This window comes from Gavialis gangeticus, unplaced genomic scaffold, assembly GCF_001723915.1.
Source record: "Gavialis gangeticus isolate Ggan-Ray unplaced genomic scaffold, GavGan_comp1, whole genome shotgun sequence".
Classification (NCBI taxonomy): Eukaryota; Metazoa; Chordata; order Crocodylia; family Gavialidae; genus Gavialis; species Gavialis gangeticus.
In genome coordinates this window covers 125,061,932-125,085,386 of record NW_017729024.1, presented here as the reverse complement: position 1 = coordinate 125,085,386, position 23,455 = coordinate 125,061,932, and the positions used below count along the sequence as shown (strand labels likewise).

The window sequence follows — 23,455 nt, the reverse complement described above, 5'->3', positions numbered from 1 at the left end:
TTTACTTTTATGTGCACCCATGAAATATTATGTTGACTGTAAACTGAAAGGCCTGATGCAATGGTCTGAACACAGACAGGTTCCTGGAACTAGAAGCCAGAAACCCGTAGGTTTTAGTACCAACTCTGAAACGTTTCCTCTGGCATTACAGAAATCACTTAATGGTCTTGTCTGCTTAAAAAAACTTTTGTCTTTCTACCTCTCTATCTGGTTTTGACTAATGATGCGCAGAATGCACATTTTGTGTAACAATACCACATGGGTTTTTCCTGGTGGTCCTGATCTGGTGTAAATTGTTATGCCCCACTGGCATTTATTGATTAATATTTATACAGCCCTTTAAAAAGGAGAAGTTTAAGTTCCAAGTGCAGTATATCAGGAATGAACCTGGGCAATGGCAAGCAAAATTTAATTCTTCATGCAGTTTCTATCTTGGCTCCTACTACAAAAAGCAGCTTTTGTTATAACAAAAAGTTTTTCACTTGTGAAAATAGTCTGTAAGATGAAAATGAGTAAAACTTTTCAAGCCGCTGAGGGTAGCAGAGTGGCCTCTTGGCTGACACGCTGCCAGGTATATCTGAGCAGATGAGTAGTTAAAAATAAAATGAATATATTCTTGTTTATTATTGCCAAGTTTGTTTGTTTGAAATAATAGTAATACATAAGCTATGTTCTGTAACAGTACGAATGCTATCAAAATGTGAAAAGTTTTGTTTGCTATGATTTCAATAATGTTAGAATATTGAACATTTTATAATTAACATTAAACCCTTAGCTTTGGGTAGGATTCTCTAAAAACACCTAAGTCCTTTGGGCATTTTCAGAAACTCTGTACCCAATTAATCTAAAAGCAGTGAACTCTGGCAATCCTTCATTCCCTGAAAATCAACTAATCATAACCAATTGCTAGCTGTAAAATGGCACTTGAAATGATGTACTTTTTTACTGCCCTTTACACACATAAAAACAACTTGCAGGGTGCACTTACTAGGTAGTGGGAATTAACTTCTTAACAAGTACTGCAAAGATTCTTCCCTTTCTTTCTGAAATCATGTAGAGAGCCTAGATAAGGTGTTAATAGCTGCAGTAAAAGAAGTATAAGCACTTTTCGCCAACATGCCAACATGTTTACTCATTTAAAAAAAAATCATGTGACTGATACTTGTGTGCCAAGATTGAGACAGATGGAGAATCAGTCAAAATGGCAACAGACATCCATAACAGCTGAATGACTAAAAAGGCAGATTAAAGAAGTGTTTTACTTATTTTGTGCAGTTTTACAGCCTTTGTGCTAATTTTCAATGTGATGCAGATAAGTAACAGTTCCATAGAATTGATTAAACCTTAACAAACACAAGTTTTAGCCTGACATACACTGATTTTGCTGAAATTTGAAATCCTTACCAAAGCAAGAAATCTGCACTTCATAGTTTTTAAAATACATATTTTCGTGCCAGAATACCAAGAGAAGATGTAATTAATGCAAGTGTTGGTTTTAAATTAGACTTTATTGTGGTTGCATGGGGACTAGGGAAAGCACTAGAGAATATCTTATCAGAGTCACTATAGCAACAGCTCACCCCATCTTTCCCCATGTTTTCATGAGCCTAGCATACTTTGCATTCTAACACTAGATTATTAATGGCATTTGTATTCAGATCCAGGCATTTTCAACTGTAAAGCCCAGAAATATTTTTAAAAGGCAGGCATCCTTGAAGCTACGTCTTTTACTGTCAGTATTTACAGGAGTTTTTAGTATTAAGGCGTTTCCATCTGGTTTCTTAACTGCTACACCCCAAAGGAATATCAGTGCTTCTAGTATAGGTTCTTTACATCTGTGACAAGAAATTTCGATCCCTCCCTCTCTTCCCCTCCCCCACTCCTTTTCCATCAGGACTGATGGAGGTAGGGGGTGATGGGTAATCAGACACTCTATTCATCCAAGGAAGAGGATGAAAAATAGGGACACTGTATTAAAGCACTTATTCATTCTCTTTCTTTTATCAGCAATGTAGCCCTAAGTAACAGTAGCGAACTGTACCACATCTTTCCATCCTGATACTAATAGCAAAAAAAGAAAAACCCTAGCAAAATGTTAGTCAGTTCACATTTTAAATACAACTTAAATTCTGATGTAATAACTTGCTTGTATTCTGTCAGAAACTAAACCAGAGATGCCTCCCCAGTTTAAAAGCAGAGTTCAACAGTGCTTCTCTCTCTCAAAGAATCCTAAATGATACATGAACTGTCTAGCAGATGGAGCTAGGAGCTTTTATCTGACCAGTTTGAACTATGTTGAAAGCTCCTTAAAACCTTTAATGTCTAGTTAGACATAGCTTTTGACTGAGGCCACGATATGAAAGAGGCCCATGCAGAGGAGGATGGCTTGAATCAAGCTGGGAATGTAGTTTTGAGAAGTGGACTTTGTTGCTGTCTGTTAAGACTCTTCCAAAGTGTGTCATTCCAGTGTTTTGAATATATACAACCAATACAAGATTTTGGAGAAGCGGCAGGAACGGCACAGGGTGTTGGGCTGGGAGTTCCCAGGGACTGAGGGAGTATCCAGCCATGAGGTGGGGGATGCTTTGTGCATGCTGTCCACTGAATTTGTTTTGTTTTCTCCCTATCTGTCCATTTACTCTCCCACTTCAGTTACAAGTCTGGAGGGTATAAAAGCTACAGAATCTCAGTCCAAGCACATGATACTTTGGCTGATCATGTCCTCTGTTCTCCAAGGACCCCTCTCCTCACCCCTCTTGCTGTTGATTATGAATGGTTCTGCAGGGGCTCTGAGTTGTGCAAGAAAGTCCATTTGCTACAGCTAGTTACAGGTTAGTGGAGCCATCCTGCTCCTGTTCAGTTAACGGTCACTGTCATTAAAAATTGGCAAATACGTAACGCACTTTTTGGATCCACAAATCCCACTAAGCTCCAGATTTGTCCCTGTTACTATTTTTCTGTGCATTTATATGGAATACAGCATTTCCTTTGTTTCTGTAAACTGCCACTTCATTCAGATATTGTTATGAAATTAGCAACATTTATCTAGTGTTTTGCAACTGTCTGACAATCCTATTTTCCTCTTTTGTGTTTTGTTCAGATGGGTGCATTAAATCCATTGCAAGAAAGATGAGCATTTGAATGACAAAATGCTAGAGATTATCAACATTAGGCATAAATGCTTCTTGTATCAAAATTCAGCTCGTCAGTCATTTGTAAGATGATTCAAATAAGTGTCTGTCAGATGTACTAGGTAGGTCACTAATGGATGGATCTGATCCTAGCCAACATATGGCTTAATTGCCCTTCAGTGATAGAGTCAGTTTTGGACAGAGACCTTTCAGTGATACTCTTTCTATGCAACAAAATAGGATTGAGCAACATGGTAGCTATTTTGATATTACTGGATAGTAAATACTATTTCTTACAGTATTTGGAGAGTTTTTGCCACACTCTTATTCAAACCAATGTACATTTACCCTCTTCCTAAACAGTGCAATATGTACTTCTCCCAAGTGCTTTCTAAGCAAAATGGTGTCTTCTTGTTTTACTAAATGTGATTACTGCATGTCCAGATTAGAAAACAAAAAGCTTTGGGTTGGACAGAAACACAAAACAACGAATGACTGGAGGAGCGGGGTAAGGGGTTGTCAAGTATGGTTAAATGGTGAAAGCTGGTGTCAAGATTTTGACTTCTGGTTTTTATTCCAACTCTTAACAAACATGGTGGCTGATTTTATCAGGGTGTTTTTATAGGTGGATTAACTAAGGTACAGAGACAATTTACTTTTGCCCAGAAGACTTGCTTTGAAGCTAAAGTCATCAGTGCATTTATACCTTTTGGAGGTTCTAAAATGGTATGTGTTATAGGAGTAAGATTTATTTACTTGAAGAAAAAATGTGACTGGTGTGCAAACAATGAGGTACTGAGTATAATAAATGCTTGGATACCAAGGCTAATTTAAAAATATTTCACAGGAAAAAGGATTGCAAGTTTAGAATCCTTTATCAGAGAAATCAGATAAATACATGTTATGTGCGATAACTTAAAAATGCATGGCCTTTTTCAGGCAATAGCGTGGGGGAAGAATGAGCTTTTCTCTGTTGCCTTTCTTATGTGAGAGCACAGTTAGATTGTGAATCTATTTTTATAACTGTTTCTATTGTTGCTCTTGGTAATTGAATTGTCATACAATGTGGAAACAGTATTCTACCTAACTCTTGGTAGAATGTTTTATTTTGCTATAAAAGGAAAAAATTGTTCCCTCAACTCCCACCCAGATTTAGAGAATCACAGTTAATATAGGACTTGTATATTTCGTGCTTGACTGCTCTGACAACATTGTGTACTGCATGTGAAAAAATTTTAAATAGATACACATGCATCCAGACAGACACATGTGCACAGATTTAGGTGAAGGAGAGAGAAAACAGAAGCTTCTTTCATTAACTGTGTTTAAAAGGAGACTCAAGCAGCAAAGGTTTTTCAGAGCAGGTGTCTTTGACACTGACATATGATCAATGCCCTTGCTTCCATGTAGAATGCAGGGGATTTCTCCCAATGCCTACAGCTTGAATTGACAAACAAAGGAGACTCTTAGATGACGTTTTCCTTTGCCTTCTAGTTTCCAAGCTAAGCCTGCCTGGAATCTGTTTGATCATTATGCATTGTAGCTTAAAAAATGTGTTTGGGAAGAAAAACCATGGTATTACCAAGTGCTTTGCATCTTTTTATAACCTGCATTTAGGAAGTGGAGTGGCTTTGGATTCCTTCCACAGAAGCAGCTTCTTCCTGGCATTTAGAGACATTTCTTGGAAACTGTCAATTTTCTTTCCATTCAGCATAAAAACCTTTTAGAATCTGAAGTGGGTGAAGAGAACTTGGTTCTGTTCTGTTTCCTCAATTAATATAGCCGAGTGTCCAGAGGCAGTGTGGTTCTAGAGAACTAAAAAGACACCTAAAATTTTAAATGGAAGACTTTCACTGTGCTCTCCATCTGTATATCATTATAAGTTTTATCCCTTGCCTGGAGTGGCTCCTACTAGCTTAATGGTATATGGCAATTTGAATATCATGAGTAAAGTTAAAATGAGTTAAATAGATAAGTGGTCAGTCAGAGTCAGAAACTATGATGAAGGAATGCATTGTATATACAGTATAACCTCATAAATACAGATATCAGAAATCTAGAATTATTGAAAATCTGGCAATTTTTAAAACTACACTCCATTGGGGAGCAGCAGCGGCCAGTCCCGGAGCAATGGAGGGGGAAGCTTGCACGTGGTGCCTGCCACCACCTTCCACCGCCCCGTGCCACCACTCCACGTGCAGCCGCTGCTCTGGGACTGGCAGCTGCTCTGGTTTCAAAAATCTAGAATTTTCACATTTCCAGCAGGTGCTTGGTCCCGAGCATGCCAGATTCATGAGGTTATACTGTATACATATTCCTTGTATTGTAAATACCCAATTTTGCCCCTCATCACAGTGAGAAGAATGACAAGTATCTTTAAAATATATGCAAGACATCATTGCCAAGAAAAAATGGAATTGTTTAAGGGAATAAAAATTGATAAAGGAATAGTAGAACAGTATTACAAGGAAAAAATTCAAGTGGAATTTTAGAGACTTTTTAGGGACCACATTGTCTTAGACATGGTGCTTCCACATCACAACAGTCAGTCAGCCTCTGTCCTGAAGAGCTACTTAGGAAAAGAAGGAGTTATTCCTATTTTACAGATGGGCAACTGAGATTAAGGGATTTGTATGTGGGAAGTCCCTAGCAGTGCTGTCTAGCTGGGTGTGAGAGCTTCACTATTACCGCCAAGAATTAAAACTGTAATATAGGGAGCAACCTTATTTAGGGGAAGAAAAGGACTAAGCAATTGAAAAGATCCTTTCTTTCTTTAGTCTGTACAGTTCCATGATCTAGCTTTTGCTTATGCAATTTTTCTGACATGACAGTCAAAAAAAACTCCACAGAAAACCCCACACTCTCATGAATACTATGCTGTCATCTTTAGCATTTTGTTATTTGCTCCAAAGTTATTGTAATATTTTGCCTGAGAAAAGTTGTATGTAAATGTGGTAAGACAGTTTTGCCACTTGGTGGCACCAGACAAATTTCAAAGATTGGTTTTTTTAAACAGAGAAGCTACTCAGCTGTTTTTTTGCAGAGCTCAAAAGTCAATATAAAACATACTGCCTGTAGTTCTGAGCACAAAAAAAAGTCCCTTAAAGATTTTTCAGCATCTGATGGACTGCACCGTCACTCAAAGTCTTCTAAATAGATCAGACATTTCCATGTTACTGTAAATGACAGACAACAAGGCCTTGATACAGAAAGTTAGGAAATTAGGAATATGTTCTCAGTTTGATATGCAGAGTTTTATTTGTGTCAGCATACAGTCACTCAGCTGAAGTCATTTCAGTTGTGCCAGGTATGTATACTACATCCTAGCTTCCAACTCCAAGATGCCATAATGTACGTTTTGCAAGAATGAAGTAGTAATTTGATTAAATTGTACTCCTGGGGTTGATTATTTGAGCAACTCCCCAAACTAGAAAAACAAAAAATTCTACCACTGGTAGTTGTGTTAAAGTATTATTGCATTCTGCAATGTTAGTCTTACAGTGACCTCTCCAGTTCACTGACTACCCCTCTCAAAGGCATTCTTTCCTAGTTTCCTGTAGGGAGAGAGATTCTCAGTTCAGTGGCTCTGAGGCTCACCGTATTGATTTCTCAGCTGTTAGCATTAAAGGGCATCAGCAATGAGCTACATTAATTCTGTTACAGATTCTTCCCCTTGTTTTTTCTGAGAGTGTTATAAGAATCTGGCATACAAAAAAACTAGAACTCTTGGTTCCAAAATGATACCTTTTATTAGACCAACTGGAAAATGGCAAGAAAATTGTCCTGCCATTTTCCAGTTGGTCTAATAAAAGGTATCATTTTGGAACCAAGAGTTCTAGTTTTTTTTGTATGTCTTTTTGTCTCAGACCAACACGGCAACCGAGTACACCTCGTATAAGAATCTGATGTTTCTTTGGGGTTATTAGCTGTCAAAGGAATGAATCCCAGGAGCAGGCATCTGCAAGATTATTTCCTAGTCTTTCCATTGACTGCATAAGGATTGCTAGAAGCTTCCCTAATTTAATTCTATATGAATCCTCTGATTTGCTGTAACCTGCTTTCTGCAGTTTTAGCCTCTTTCTTTCTTTTCGTCTGTCCCTGAACATGTTACACTGCCTAATTATACCCTGTTATGTGTTTCAGTGAGAAAGAAGGAGGGAGGTGCTAATGCTCATCAAAGTGACCAGCATTTCCCCCAGCCTCCTTCTATTTCAAAGGAAGCGGCTGCTGCAACATTTGGGTATTTCATCAAGGTTAGGCATGAAAACTGAAACTCAATGGGCTTCTGTTGATACAATGTGAAAACAGAGTCTGTGTAAGCAGTCGGAATCAAAGTTGATTGAATGGATCTTGTCCTTTCTTTGCCAGTTCCCCTCCTGCATTATGGATAAATGGGAATACATGACGCCAAAGGGAATCTCTACATGTATGTACACACACACAAGCAAGCACACTTTGGCGGATGGGTGAAAAAGCTAACCATTTTGGCACAGTTGTTTTCCCCTCCATGCCCAACAATCCTATAATGATCTGTTATTCTGATTATAAGCTCTTTGGGGTAAGACCTTTCTATGTTCTGTTTGTACAGCACCTAGTACAGTGGGCTTCCTAGGCTCTGTGGAATATAAATCCATTTTTGCATTCTGGTAGTGCCCATAACACACTAGTTGTTGTTCACACAAATAAGAGCACTATATTAGACCCCCAAAACTTCTAGTCAGTGTTTTTCGGTCATCTTTGACATGTCCAACAAAAGTCTAGGAGGTATATGATTTCAGAAGCTTGCATTAACAAGAGATTTCACACTGGTTTTAGGCAACAGTATATTGCCATCTAAAGGCCTTTACTGTTTAATTTAACTGAGTTTGAATTAAATCAGCAGTAGCACTCTAGCTATGCAAAGAGAGATCACAGAGGTTTCTGTCTCTGGTATGTCTTGGAGGACAGCTACAGTTCCGCTTAAAGAGAATTGTTCAAATCCACTAATTTTTCAATGCTTGCTTCCATCCTCTCTCCCTGCCCTGTTGGAAAAAATGCTAGAGACCCAAAAGGTATCAAGGCGCATCCAAATGTGTAGGCATGTACAGTTTGTGGTGCTTCAAGCCACACGAATCGCACACTAAACTGTGCATGGTGCTGCTAATTTGCAGCGTGGGGGCAAAGTTAGCTACTGGGATTTCCTCAGGGTGCCTCAAGACAGTAATGCCAAGCAGCTGTGGGCTGGCTGCTGCCCAGTCTCCGTGTGCCTCAGCTGCAGAGCCCCCGTGCTGAGGCATGTGGAACCCCTGCCCAGAGCAGCTGGCTAGGGCGCAGTGCGCTCAGCCAGGGGCTCCACAACACACAGTGACAAGGGAGCAGGTAGCCCTGCACTGAGCATTAACTGCTAAAATAAAGCAACTTTGAAAGATTCTAGCAGCTTTATCACTGGGTATCAATACTGTACTCCAACCACTTTGAAATGGCTGGTGAAAGTCTGTAGCAATTAGATAATTGTTTCATTAAATATGATTAAATCCAAATGCCTGTAATTGATGCTTCCTGTAAGCATTGGCATAACAAGACTTAAATGAAAGTAAATAGAAGCTCTTACTGTTCCCACTATCAAAATTCCAGAGGAAGGGGTGCACAAAGCAATTAGACCAACAGATGGGGTATTTATATTGATATTTTAAGTGTGGGTTTGTTTGTTTGTTTAGTATTCTTATTGAAAATGAGAGATCTCATCTGCCATATAAGAACTGGTACATTTAGGGTTTGTTTAGTAATGTACATTTCAAAACTTCTGCTTTTGGCACTCCAGTCTCTAACAGCAGCAAAGACTCTGTAGCCCAGAATGCTTTTCCACCCGTTTTCAAGCTGAGTCATCTGCCTGGCCTTTAGCCATAGGAAATGATACACAGGAATTAATTGGTGGAGGAGGGGAGATGAGAGGGTTGGTGGCTATAGTAATCTGATAAATGTTCTGGAAAGCATGCTCATTCAGATGGAAGAACCAATCCCTCAACTAAATGGTGGTGCAGCGTGGCTCAAGGCTCCTAGCATCTGCACATTGGCGCAACTCAGTCATCACAGTTTTCTGCAGGAAGCAGAAGGCATTGAAGCTTTTATACTTTAGACAAAGCCTTTCCTTGATGCACATGTTTACCATGTGAAAGACTGCGCATCTCTCTTGACATGTAGGTGTGAAATTTAGCCCAGGATCAAGAGAGATCCTTCTATTCGGGGCTTTTAGTTTAATTTTAGAGTCTGTGCCTGCTGTAAGATACTGCAGGGTTTTGGCAGCTTATTTTCCAAACAAATCATAATGAATAAGGACAAACCCAGAATGTACAGACTTACAGCATTTTATCTTGAAAATTCTGGTTCTCATCATCCCCCAACCTTAGCTGTCAGTCATGGACCGATAGCCATTATGAAATAGCAGTCAGCTTTGTGCTGCTGCTGATCTAAGTTTAGAAAGTTGGAGTTACTATGGACACTTTCCTTGCTGCAAACAATGTTTTTGGATATTCTTCTTTTGTGGGGGTGCAATGGAAACCAGTCATCTTGCACTGGGAAATAACTTTTCCTCCCTAAATTCTTGTGCCCAAATTAGAAGTTACAGTCACAACAGTTCCATTATAAATCTTGTCCCTCTCCCTCTTCCCAAACCTTTCAGCACAAACACCCTACTTGACCTTTTTTTTCAAAAGCTGATAGATTTTACCTGGGGCTATCACTTGGCGCTGGAGTTTTAGGTCTAGAGGAAATTTGTTTTGAAGTTATCCTAAACAAAATAAACATGGGAAGAATTCACTGTTAACTGTAGATTTTATGTCTAGATGTCATGAGCCTGATTCTAACCTGATTTCCATTGGTGTAAATGAGTATCATCATACTGAAAGCAATTAAGATATTCAGGGTTAAACAAGATGAGGTATTAGATTTAGGCATGTGGAACTCAAAAATAAATAATTTAGTCTTCCAGTTCTTCCCTCTCTCTTCCATAATTTGACAAAATTATATTCCTCTGCAAAGACCCAAGGACTGTTTAGATGCTTTCTTTGGAGGAGCAGCTAAACATGGCTTGCAAATACTATAGGACCTTCATTGCCAAAAGTACTGAAAGGTACACTTTGGGAAATGATAGAAGGTAATTATGTCCTTAATCATGTCTGTCATTTTTAATTACACCCTTTGCAACTGTGACGCTTCTGGGGACAAATACATTATTATTGCCGTTTGAGATTGTTCCATAAGCCATGTTTGTTTCCTCCTTTAGGTTTCGGCATAGTCCAAATTGCTGGTACCTAAGAGAATGGACCATCCACAACTGGATCAGACAGTGTTTTAAATATGGTGCACAGGACAAAGCCTTGTACACATTACAACATAAGGTGAGGCATTCAAAAGATAAGCCAAGCATGCATCTGACAGCATTATGAGATGAATAAGGATTGCCTCTATCACCAGCAAGGATTGCCTCCATCACCCTGTGGATGGAACTCTGGGCTTGGGACACGGTAGTTGGATTGAAAACATTCAATAAAAGCAGGGCTTGAGCTTTTTTCTTTTCCCCAGCTGCAGCTTACTGTTCATTTTTAACATTTAGCAGTGTCCAAAGTACTAGACATACAGTCCCTAACTAATCCTGAAGAACTTGAAGGGTAGAGAAAGGGACTGGGGAGAGAAACTGACTAAAAGGCCACACAAGTGTGGATGAGAGACATCTCGTCCAAGAATGCCAAGCACAGGAACCCCAACCCTACAAATATACGGATGCTTTACAGTTAAGCATGAATCTAACTGTCTGCAGGATTGCAGCTGTAGCTCTTAGTTCTTTTTTGTGTCTAATAGCATTGTCCAAAATGCTCTAGTCCAGGTGTATCAGATATGATGCCTGCTCTGGGACCCATACTGCATTCAGCACCCACCAAGGGTCAGTCTGGGATACCCCTCTCCCATTCCTACCCCTTCCCACCACATAGTGTGGGACTGCAGTGCACATGACACCTGCTTGGTTGATCCTGGTAGAAGCTGTATACAATGCCTGCTCTGGCTAGTCTCCCAGGCCAGTCAGAGCAGGCACCACATGTGGCATAGCTGTGGACCATCTGGAGAAGATGCCGCAAATGCTGGATCCAGCATGTGCGGGGCGGGGTAGTGCTGTTTATCCAGCCTGTGGACCAATCCCACATCACTCATCTGGCGCACAGGGCTAAATGAGTTTGACAGCCTTACTTTAGTCACCCTAGCACCTTCACAACTTGTAACAGAATATCCTATTTGTGTTCTGTTTCTCATATTGTATTTCTCCTCCCTTCTTCAGATACAATATGGAATTTTCCCAGATAATTTCACTTTCAATATATTATTGGATTATTTTATCAAGAACAATAATTATGAAGGTAAGAAACTAACTGTGTTCTGCATCATCAAATATATGCTCTAAAAAGATGTGGTATTTTGATTAGAAAGTTTTTAAGCGTATTAAATCCAGAATTTGATTATTCTTTTCAGCCACATTTTCTCTGAAGTAAGAAGAAATACCTCTTCTCTTCTCTTCTCCCTCTACTTTCCCCACATAATTACATCTGGTTTCTGTATTTTCCTGTGTCTTTACTTATAACTTTGAAAAACTTCAAGATGGCAGGCAGCAGATTAGTTCTAACATCTCAACCTGAATTGCTCTCTCTCAGACTATATATTCTAGTGCTGCCTTCTCTGGTGGGATTGGGGGTGGGGAGCATTTATTATGAGACTGGAAACAATGTCTGTTTAATAGTGGCTGTATTGCAGACAGCTTAATCCCAAAGCCATAGGGTGTTTGCTGAAAAACATGTGTTAGATTGCAGCTTCAGCCATGTTTCTCCAGTAATGAAGGCTTGCATAAAAGTTCTGAAAGTGAGGACAAAATTGCTAAATTCCAATGATTGGCAACAGCTGGGCCAAGTGAGGTCCTCCCCCTGCCAGCCATTTGTCTTTTCTTTGAATTAGATGCTCAGGGCCTTTTGTTTTACCCACCATCCTTCTGGTGGAGAGGGTGGACAGTCCTCTGCGTCTTTCCTGTCATATTCGGTGCCTTGAAACTAAACATATGGGCCCTATGAACAAGCTAAGGTAAGCTCAGGTATAAACTTACAGCAGGTCAGCTCTGTAGTAACTAACACTATTTACACTCTTACGCTCCAGCAAGTATGAGGTTCCTTACCCCTCAAGAACAGGGGGTTAAACTACTCTGTATTCAATACAGGCTAGGACCATGCACTTGAAAAGTTGCCACAGAGTAGCTGATGTGCTGTAAATTCACACCCTAGCTTACTTATTAGTTGCTTGTTCCTGTAGCCATGCCCTGATTCAAGTGTCTTGTATTATGTGCAAGGTACTTTCACAGAGCTAAAACAGTCATTTTTAAAGGCAGGGAAAAGAAACACATATGGCTGTGGACCATAACCTTTGGAGAAGGTCAGACTGCAGAGTGATCAGCAAAGGTATCCTACACTGCTCCACTGAACTGCCTGGATGCTGCTGTATTGCATTCCCTCTTCCCAGCATTCTACTTGAGTAGCCTCAGAGAGCTAGTACTAGAGAATTAGTCTAAGAATGAGAAGGCTTTTTTAATCTACCCTCTTATTAGTTTATTAGGGCTCTGTTGCTTCATCCACTGAAGTAATCTGGAATTATATCAGCATTTTCAGTAAGAGCAGAAGGGCTAATATTAAATTACTCTATCAAGTCTACTCATTAACTGTTTTTGTTTCCTTGCTAGATGCAATGTCAGTAGTTACAGAGATCATGTTGCAGGAGAGTTTTGATAAACTCTCAACACAGCTTCTCTCTCTCTACACCTTATACCAGTACCTGGCGACCAAATCAGAACATACAGTAAGCTTTGCTGCACATTGAAACTATATGGGTTACCGCATACTCAGCTGGGGTTTGGGTTGAGTAAAATTTACCTAGAGAATGATGTGAGCCACCACCCACTCTTCAGTTTATTTCTTCAAAATGGGGAAAATGATAACAACTGATAGGGACAGCCATATTTTCCTTTTTCTCCAGAGGAGAAGCTGGGTATTTCTGGAAGTTAAGGAGATTAAATAGGGAGGCACTAAAAGTTGTGAAGTTGCAGATCAGGGTTTTCTTTTTTTGTCTGAAGGATTGAATCTTACTTGGCTCCAAGCCACTTGGCAAGTGAAAATACAGCTGCTGAGAGAATTTACCCAAGATGTACAGTATGAGAAACACTGCTCAGAGAGCATTTAAAGGTTGTTTATACATGTTATTGTTTTTAACAATAGTGTAATTAAGGTCATGGCAGGCCAGTGCAAAAAAATAGTTGCCTCCATTGCTGGCAGCTGGCTGCACTGCTATTGCTGCTGCCACTGCCCAGGGCACAGAGCTTCCCTATTATGCCTTTGGTTTATAATGGTGTTCCTAGTATAAAAAGGAGAAATGTGAATATTTCATTGGCAATAACTAGTGATATTCCAGTGTTGTGAACATTTTCATTAATATTTCTGCTACCTGTTGGACTTGGAGAATACTAGATTCAGTTGCTTGTTCTCGCATTTTATTTATGTTTCATAGTAGGTGAATCATTTACCCCTAATCTGCCTCAGTTTTGATTTCTTATTCATAACCACCAGGTTCAAGGCCAACGTGATAGTTGTAATCCTGGCAAGTGGCATTACTGCAGAACAGCCCAGCCAGTGATCTGCAGTACTCATCAGGAAGGTTATTGGTAATCTTGTCTGGCATAGGTCTTCAATAGTGCATTGTTATTGATAAGAAAAGTGTTTGAGGACACCATTCTTGTTTCAAAAAGTATTTGGTAACATAATGTATCCCATAAATGCCATAAGGTTTTAATCAATTGGATTGCAGTTTCAGATTTTTTTTGCATAAAACTTGTTTGCAGTATTCTTCTCGTAGAAGCCAGTCAGTTTGCATGATCAGTGGCTTAGGAAAAAGCTCAATCAGAAAATCAGGAGGAAAACTTTATCTTCTAGTTGTGTATGTGCAAACCACCTGCACCCAAATTTTGTACACTTTTGTTGTGGACATAAGTGCTAAGCAATGTGCACAAAAACCACTTGTTTAAAATGCAGGTGTACGCACTGTCCAACATTTGTACATACACACCAATGCCAGAGCTTGAGAGTGGGTCCCTAGATGATGCATTAATTTGGGAAGCTGAATCCTTCTGACTTGTAAAGACCCCATACACCAGAATGCTTTTGGCATCTCTCTCTCCCCCTCTCTCTCTCTTAAGGCTATTAAATTTGTTTAATACTATTTAAAAGGTGAGGGTAGAAGCAAGCTGCCAGCATGCAGTGCCAAGTCACCAAAGAGTTTGAGCCTCTTCAATCCAGTCTTTTGTACCTCTGTTTTCCTTGGAGTCCTAGCTGATGAATGCAGTGCTTGCCTGATATCTGTTTATCCTCTGTTCCACACCGGATAGTGGGTTAATTCTTGAAGTCTCCTCCTTTGTTTTTGTTTTGCTGAGGGGGTAATGCAGGATGTTTCCCAAGACCAAACAACTCTTATGGTTTTAATTTACTTACTAATTTGACCCTGCTCTCCTATCATCACTAGTGGTCTTTGGTCTCGAGGGAAACTCATGCAGAGCAGTTCATCTAACAAGATGTCCATGTCTTCAGCTTACTGTGAACTTGCAGTAGCATTTTTAGTATAGTGGTGTGTGTGATTGGGGGTTTCCATAATATACCCTTAGTAGCATAGATTGTGCAGAAGGGCAGCTCCTAGTGCCATGCTCTTCCTCTCCCTATGTTTTTGTATTCTCTTGGTGACCCCTTCTCATTGTGGTTGCTGGAGTCATGCATGTTCCTTTCTGCTCCTATGAATCACTCCCTGCCCACATGGACTTTTGCTGGGTTTTTTTTTTTCAAAAGTGGCTGCACCAGTATACAGATCTGGGTAAATTTTAGTTTCAGCAATACTAAGTTGAAGCAAATAGTAGGAATTTCAGGATGTGAGGGCAGAATCTTAGCTGGTAAAATCAACCGTTATAGAAGTTTACACTGGATTTATACTGAGTCACTGAAATTGCTCTCACACTCTGTTTCAAGAAGAGCTGCATCTTTCTAAATATAGGTTACTGCTGTCACTCTGAATGGGATGGTGGCAAGCAGGGTGGGGGAGAGGTAGTACCATTGATTTGTTTAATGTTTTTTTACCTTAAACACAAGGTTAGTGTGAGCTAATTATTTAGCTAACTTTTGCAATTTTATCATTGATCTACACAATACTTACTAAGTATGAACCATTTACAGTGGGAAGAAGAAAGAAACCTTGGTGCATCCTTGCTGCTTACAGGCCTAAAACAGAAAAATACTGTGGGTTTTAGCTCCCAGCTCTATGGATATGCATTAATTGGTAAGTTGTAAGACCCTTACCTAATTTTCCTTTTATCCTTATTAGTTTACTAATGAAGAGTCTCATTAAATTACTTCTTTGCAGAAATAAAATGCAGTAATTTACACACACTAATACTAGGCCTAAAGAAAAAGTAAGGCTTACTTGTATGGTACATAAGGTATGTCAAGTAGTACCAGATACTGTGTTAGGCAATTTTATATTTTTGTGCAGTTTAACTCTGATCATTCTGAGAACATGGGAACATGGGTTAAAATGAATGGAGCCTTCTTCCCTCTCCACTGCAAAACTGCAATTTACCTCTGTGTAAAAGCATGTTTTGGCAGAAAGCTTTATCCATTTGTTCCATCACTGTTACAGTTCCTGTTAGAAAGCTATCAGAGGTAATACAAACTAGACATGTTTTGAAAATGTAACTTCAAAGTAAAATGTATAGTGGCAGAATGAGGATGCTGATTCTGATTTAAGCTGACTGTAAGACAAAATGCAGTCAATCAAAAAGGAGGACAAAAATGCAAACTAATTTGACAGCAAACATTCCATGAGACTCATGGTTTACTGTTGACCAAAGACAGCAATACAGACTAGAAATGTCTGTTCTCTGCTTGACATTCAGACTTTTTTAATGCCATATAGATTGTCTGGGAAACTTGTTTTTAGAAAATGGACTTCGCTGTTGTCTGTGAGCAAGTGCTCAATTCTGCAACTTTGACATTCAGCGGATCACAAACTGTTTACTGCTGTGTCACGTATCCTACAATCTTGCCAACACTAATGGAACAGAACTCTGCAAGAGTGAAAGATGTCTACAGGCACAGCCTTGCCTGGAGCACTTTAACTATTTACATTTATCCATGGTCCATAAGCTTTGTGCACTTATTACTATACTTTTCCTGAATCATCCTCCCCAGTGTAAGAAAAACCCAGGGTAGGTTTTAATGGTTTACATTTGTCAAAATCTTAATTCTAATTAAGCTGAACACTTAGGGTATTTATAGACATGCTCTGCGAGGCTCTTAAATTAGTGCTGCTTTGAGAACCATGCTAATTAAAATGCCCGGAGAGTCACGTGTATCAGCATCCCTATGCTGAAAAATGGTGACAGGGCACTTTGAACTAAAGCTTGTCAAATGTTTGACGAGCTTTAGTTCAAAGTGCCCTGTCGCCATTTTGCAGGGTGAAGGGGAGAGGGGCTAGAGCTTTAGTTCAAGCGCCCCCACTGTCATTTTGAAGTGTGGGGATGCTGAATATATGTGACACTGTGGGCATTTTAATTAGAGTGGCTTCTGAAGTCTTCATAAGTGAAAACTCCAGTGGGAACATCCCCAAAAGCAAAGAGTCTGCTGGGCACGCAGGAGGCCACTCCTGTAAACGTGATCTAATGTCTCCTGTAACATCTCCATCTGAAAGGCAGATTACTGCTTACATGGCTCACAGGCCTGCTTTATGGCTCTGTAGAGAATAGCCAACTCATCCCTTGTCTGAGGCCTCAAGTGATAAAATATAAACCCTTAAAATGTCATTTTACTACAGGGAAAGTGGAGTTAACTAAAGGCCTGCGAGCTGTGTACCATCAAATGCCACTGATATGGACACCAGGATACTTAAACAGAGCTCTGCAAGTGATGGAGAAAGTGGCCTTGCTCTCAGAGGAGATAAAGCTCTGCAAAGAAGCAGTAAGTGTGAAAGAGCATTAAGATGGAATAGTTTTGCACAGCATGTGGCTTGAGGGCCCTATGTAGCCAGTATCCTGGACTTCCTGGCTTGGTAACTGCACAACAGAGCCACAGCTAACTGATTTTCAGGTTTCTGGTGATTTTATACCACATGGCTGTCACTGCATGAGAGCCCCCCTTCTCCTTGCTGCTGCGCCACATGAGCCTTTCCTGCTACTCTGCAAAGGCCCCAACCCACTGCAGGAGCAACCACCACCCTCTGCATTGCAGGGGCTCCCACCACAATACAGTACACGATCCCTCCTTCTTCACACCACAGGGCTCCCTAGTACCCCTTGCCACACTTCACAGGCCCCATGGTGGTACCACATAGGCCCCCAATGTGCTTCACAGGCTTCCTGCTATACAGTGCACCACTGTGTAGCCCCACCATACCACATAGCCCTGCACACCCAGGTGCAACACATAGGGTTCCCAGGTCCCTTGGAGCCCTCCCACCACGGGCTCCCTCAGCCCCATGAGCCCTACGACTCCACCCCAGGGCAGGGGCAGGCAGTGGAAGCTGAGGGAGGGCAGGAGGTAGAAGGAACCTGGGGACTCCAGCAGCAGCAGCAGAAAGAGAGCAAGAGGGAGCAACACTCAGGCCGGAAGTCTGGGGGCTGCAGTTTAACCTCTTGGGGGCTGCCAGTTGGGCAACTGTCCTACAACAAGCAGCATATATCCAGCTGCATCCAGCCTCAAAGACCAACATCTTATAAGAAATTCAGCGAGCCAAACAATGCTTAGAGCAAAAACATTGCCTCCGATTTCAAACCACTTGCAGCACCCCTGCCAGGGAGTCCCCTCATGGGAGGTTCCACAGCACCCACCAACCCAGCAGTTCATACTCTTAGGCTTCCTTTCTCATGGCTCCTAGCCCAGGAAGGGAAGAGCCTGGAGTATGCTACCTTCAGCTTCTGCCAGCTGGTGAAAGTTAAAGTTCCTGGGGCTGGGGCACAGAAGCGGGGAAATTTAATTGGGTATCAGTTGTCAGCTTCTCTTTCTACCCTCTTCTGGATGGCTATGCTAAGAAAGGGGGAAGGGACCTGTCCTTTACTAGGTGCCCTCTAGGCAGAGCCTGTATTATGCATCAAGGCATGGGCAGTCTGTCTAGTGGCTAATGTAAGTCAATAGCCAGAGGGCTGAGGAATAGCTGGGTCGAAGTCAGAGGGTCAAAGTCCAAATCAAAGTCAAAACAACAGGCAAAGCAAGGTTGCAGAGCAAGCTAGGTCAGGTATCTGTGAGAGCCAAGTTCCAAACAGTCCAAGCCACAAGGCAAATGCAGAGGTCAATGTCCAGGCAGGGTCAGCAACATGTGGTCAGACCTGGAATCAGGAGACAGCAGGACAGTCCAAGGGCAGCAAGAGCCTTGCTGTTCAGATAGCTTCCTCAGGAAACCTTATATAGTAAAGTAGGTAGGAGGATCCAATTAGCATTTGGGAGCCCAGGGCCAGCAGTAGGCGGCCTTTTCCCAGTGAGGCATGGTTGCCTGTTACTCCACCATTGTCCATGACCTGTGGCCTGATGGAAGACCAAGCTGGTGCTCAGCTTGGGGTTTGGGCCAGGTCCTGACAGCTAGTGAAGTTCCTGTCCTGCCTCCCCCACCTCTTGTATCTCTAACAGTTGTGTATATATAGGAAGGAAGCAACTATTGAGTCTGTTCAGGGCCATTGACTGCATGGTTGAAGCCAGCTGTTGTGTTCATTATGGAGCAGCAGATCTGATCTGGTCACTTCAGGTTTATATTTATCTTCATAGGAAGCAGTGATTGTGGTCAAGGCCTGGCAGTGTTCTTTCACTGCTGACTTTACTGAATGAGAGAGGTACTTTACTGAATGAGACTTCACTGACTGAACCATCAGAGGGATGAGTACAATTCTGAAAAAAAGTTCGACCTAAGAGCTTAGGTCACTTCCTTGCTTTTCAGAATTCTACCCTGTGGTTTTTGTGAAGTCTAAAGTGCGTTTTCAGTTTTCTGGTCAAACTTGTAGAAAATGAGGTTGGTGCTGATCAGACACTGTAGTCACATTAAGGAGACACTTGTCCCCAGAACTGGGATTAGTGCCTAGCAGGGCTAAACAAGCAACGTGCATGAGATATTTGTATATGAAACATCTTAATTTCTGCAAAAGAGGGTCTTGTTGACCTGATTCTGCTCTCAGTTACCAGGGTAAATTAGAAGGTGCGTGCATGTGGGTTGAGGATAGGAAATGGGGGATTGGGTTTAAGTCGGCAAATATGAAAAATCAGTTGGCATGGTGTAGTATTAACAAAATGCCTCTCTCCAAATGACTATAATTATGATAGTACAAATCAAAACATTAGGCCTTATTTTTAACTAGCTGAAAACTAATTGAGTTACATTGACTTGCATCAGCTGAGGATCTGATGCATTTCATTTCAAGGTTCACCAAGAGCTTACTATTGAAAATCCCTTTAGATATAAAAATATGTACATGATTAGAGTGACTAATAGTATTTGACTAGCTCAGACACTGGAGCGAGTCCTGCTACCACTGAAGCTTATGATTGAAGTGAAGAGCAGATCTTCCACTGACTCCAGTGCATGCAACCTGGTGTTGTAAAACTTTTCCTTGCAGTGTCCTGGGTCTCTCTGGAGCAAGCCTTTCAGAGGCTTAAAATTACATAGCAATTTTATGGTCTGAGTAAAGAAAGGCTGCTTCAAAACCACTAAATTCTTGTGCCTTTGTATGACTCAAGGTAGTCAAGTTGTTTGAGAAACCCAGCAAACCATTCTGCCCTCTAATCCCACTCTTTTTTTCATATGTACAGTGTATTGGTGGCTGAAAGCTTTTCATTATCTAAAGAGACATTTCAGAATTACTTTGTTTCCATGATGCAGCACCTGGTTAAATATTTCCAGTTGGCAAAAACAGCTGGCAAGTTGGCTAGAAAGATATTTCTTGTCCTGCTAAGGTCTAATGCTTCCATTTATCTTTGGCCTACAACACCTCTTTCCCCACTGATCCAAGACTCAATATGCATTTTTATTATTATAATACTATACCTATTACTTGACTGCTTCTGTACATGAGAAAGACGTATAAGGTTAAATCTCTAGCTATTCTGAGGGACTCTCTAAATGAGAATATACATCTTTCCAAGCACACACGTGTTCTTTCTGTTTATCTCATCTTGCTGTTACATTATTAGTAGTTTCAAGCTGGTTTATAGAGCCATTAAATTACAGTATCAAGAAATGAGCAGTAGGGAAATATTCCATTTCAAATAAGCCTGATTTTGCTTCATCAAATGTTATACAAATGCAAACATTTAAAAATGATCTTCAAATCTAAATGCAGACTGGAGGTATCAAGCTTACTTTTGCTCTGTGGGGAGTATCTACCTTTACCTTAAAAACATTCAGTGGTTATTTATAGATGTGCTTCATTACAGTGACATCTACGCAAAATGAGAATTCAAAGAAGAAAAGCAGCTCTTTGCATTTTTATAAAATTTGAAGCTGAAAAATACATTTCTGGATTATCTGAATATTTTTTGTTTTGGGGAAAATGCTTCTCCCCTCAACCATACACATACAGATTTCCCTTAAACACATGTAAGCATCAAAATAGCAAATACCTTCAATGTTTTGGATACCATGCTTGGTATTGCTAATACATATAAAAACTGTTGGTTAATTGAGCTAATGTGTTCCTTTCAGTTCTGAGAGGGGAGATTTCCTTCCAAGAACCAAAGTATCTTGAGGTCAGGGGTGTTTGTCTCCATGGGCCTGAACCAGATTTTCAGGTTTCCCCATGTGCTGGATGACCCACAAGCAGCAGTGGGGTAATATCCCAAAGCTGCCAGAGCCTCTGTTTCAGCACAGCTCTAGAACCCAGGGAGTAAATGCAGCTGCTGCTTGCCCTTTCTTTTCCCCTTACCACCAATTTTAGTCACCAGGGTTGACTAAGAGCTCCAGTGAAGTAATACTGCTCCTGGAAGAGCTCTAACAGCCATAGCAACAAACTCCTTCAAGAAGTCCCCTGGGCTATATGACCTACATGCATGGGCCATATGCTTGATACCCCTGCTCCAGATGAAAGCAGTGTGAACAGAATGAGGAATTTGCATAAGTTAAAACCTCATATGTACTGTGGATGCTATATGTTTGTGCTCCTTTTTCTGTTCTTGCAGTTAAATCTAAATCACTTCTGAATGCTGTCTTTTGTGATTCAGCTGAAGGAAACTCGAAATGAACATCAGCCAGAGATCATTCAGCTGCCCTGTTGTAGATATTACATAAACTTTTCATGGTAGCTTCCCATATGCACTTATTGGAGTAGATTGTTTGTGTTGTTTTCACTATGAATATTGTGAAATATTTATTGGCCAGGCATTGGCCAGACTAGTAGAGCAGCTAGTCTGTGTTTGCTTGGAACTCTATGCCACCCTGCATTAAGTCACCAAGAACTTTGCCATTGATATATGCATGGGAGCAGTTACATAAACTCTGTAAACACTTCCAAAAATCAAAGCTTTCTATTTCCTCAACTGATAGGTAGCATTAGTTCTTCAAACAGAACTGGTTTCTGTTCCCCTGGCAATAAAGCCATCTGCAAATGCAGGCTATTTCATGAAAAATCAAACTAATGATGTTGAAATAATGTTTGTCAGCTGCATGGTAACAATTCTGATTTTGGTTGTTCAGGTTGATGTTTTAGAGACCATTTTGCAGTCCATTCCTGAGGCAAAAACAGATCCAGAACCATCTCAAGAAGAAGTCACGGCATCAGTTCCCAAGCCAAAACAAACAGAATCAGAAGAATCAGAGTGGTCCAGGCTGCCTGAATACCTCACTCAATTCAAAGTAAGGGGTTTCTTTCTTACAGCTTTACTAAGCTACAGCAGGTTTCTACTGTATGCAGTAGCAAGTAAATAACTTCCTTTTATATGGGTAGGGGACAACCATTCGGTGCATCAGTTATGCTACCTGGCATGTTTTAAACTGACTTTGAAATGCATTTTAATTGCCTCAAACAGGAAATTGCCTTCAAAGAATCAAATGCTTAAGGCTACTTGTGTCTGTCTGCTGGGATTTTATCTTTACTTTTCATACATCAGACTGATAAATCAAGATCTAGTTAGTGAACATGCTGTGTCATTACAGATCCATTATCTGGCCTTCTGTGAGCTCTGTCTTGTTGCATTATATTGGTCAGATATTGTCCAGGTTCTGTTGGTCACTTAATGACAACATTCACAAATAAGAGTATTGCAACTTAAAACTTCAGTCTGGGATATCAGATAAGTCTCTATTCCTCCTTTCCCTTTTTTAAAGTCTTCCAACCACTGTTAACATGCAAAATGCAAATCCTTAATCTCATCATGATAACACTCATACATAAATAGACTATTTTTTATATTAATCACTCCAGTGATTTGCATTGTTGTTATATCAGATGCCCTAATTAATTGTTTTGAAGCTATGCTTCCAGCAGTGGCTGGTAATTAATGGATTTTTTCTTTTCTTACACAGTGCAAGCAGCATGTCAGATTTTTCATTACTGTTTTCATGACCATGGACAGTTGCTCTGGCCACATAGACTTGTTTTTCTAAACAAGTTTTAGAAGTAAATCTAAAGGACTTCCATGGCCTTTTTATCTCCCCCACAATTTAATTTTATTTGAGCTAAGCACCTTTTAGAATCAAACCCATTTGTATATATTCTGGGGGCTACAGACAAGAAAAAAGGACACTCCAGTTAAAATCTTCAGGAGTCTGTTTGTGCTTAGCATCTCTGCTAAATAAGTTTCTGGGAAAACAACAGCTGTGCTGACTGTAAGAACTACCGTACCCTACAAAGACTAAAAGGCTGGTACAAGAATGCCCAATGTGAATCCTGGTGCCAACTGCAGTCCACAGCTACATCCTCTGTACAAGAGTGAGGGTGGAGAGAAAACTGAGTTACTGTTGTTTTTTCCCCTCTTGCAGTTTCAAACTGCAAACAGGATCTGTTAATAGCTAGATCCAAATACATCAATAATGCATGTATGTATTTTATAAATTTTAAAAAATGTATAATGAGGATGCAGACAGATTTATTGGAGACAGCAGGCTCTGGTCAAGTTGCCTTCAGTCTTAAGGTGCCTGAGTAAACCCCTGCCTTCATACAACTGACAGTTTTGCTTTTCGTTCAACTGATAGAAGCTTATATTTTTCCATCTGAAGCAGACAACTTATGCTGTCCATACTGTATGTGCATGGGC

The 23,455-nt window shown here is 40.5% G+C and overlaps 1 protein-coding gene across 2 annotated transcripts in view; it reads left to right on the top strand.

Annotated features, from left to right (window-relative positions):
- MRPS27 (mitochondrial ribosomal protein S27) overlaps positions 1 to 23,455 on the top strand; it is a 76,046-nt gene that overhangs the window by 42,061 nt on the left and 10,530 nt on the right. For both annotated transcript variants that reach the window (XM_019517666.1, XM_019517665.1), the window contains exons 5-10: positions 10,393 to 10,507; positions 11,440 to 11,518; positions 12,880 to 12,995; positions 15,407 to 15,509; positions 17,043 to 17,185; positions 21,897 to 22,055. In XM_019517666.1, coding sequence (XP_019373211.1) covers positions 10,393 to 10,507; positions 11,440 to 11,518; positions 12,880 to 12,995; positions 15,407 to 15,509; positions 17,043 to 17,185; positions 21,897 to 22,055 — 715 coding nt within the window. The remainder of the gene's footprint in view (positions 1 to 10,392; positions 10,508 to 11,439; positions 11,519 to 12,879; positions 12,996 to 15,406; positions 15,510 to 17,042; positions 17,186 to 21,896; positions 22,056 to 23,455) is intronic.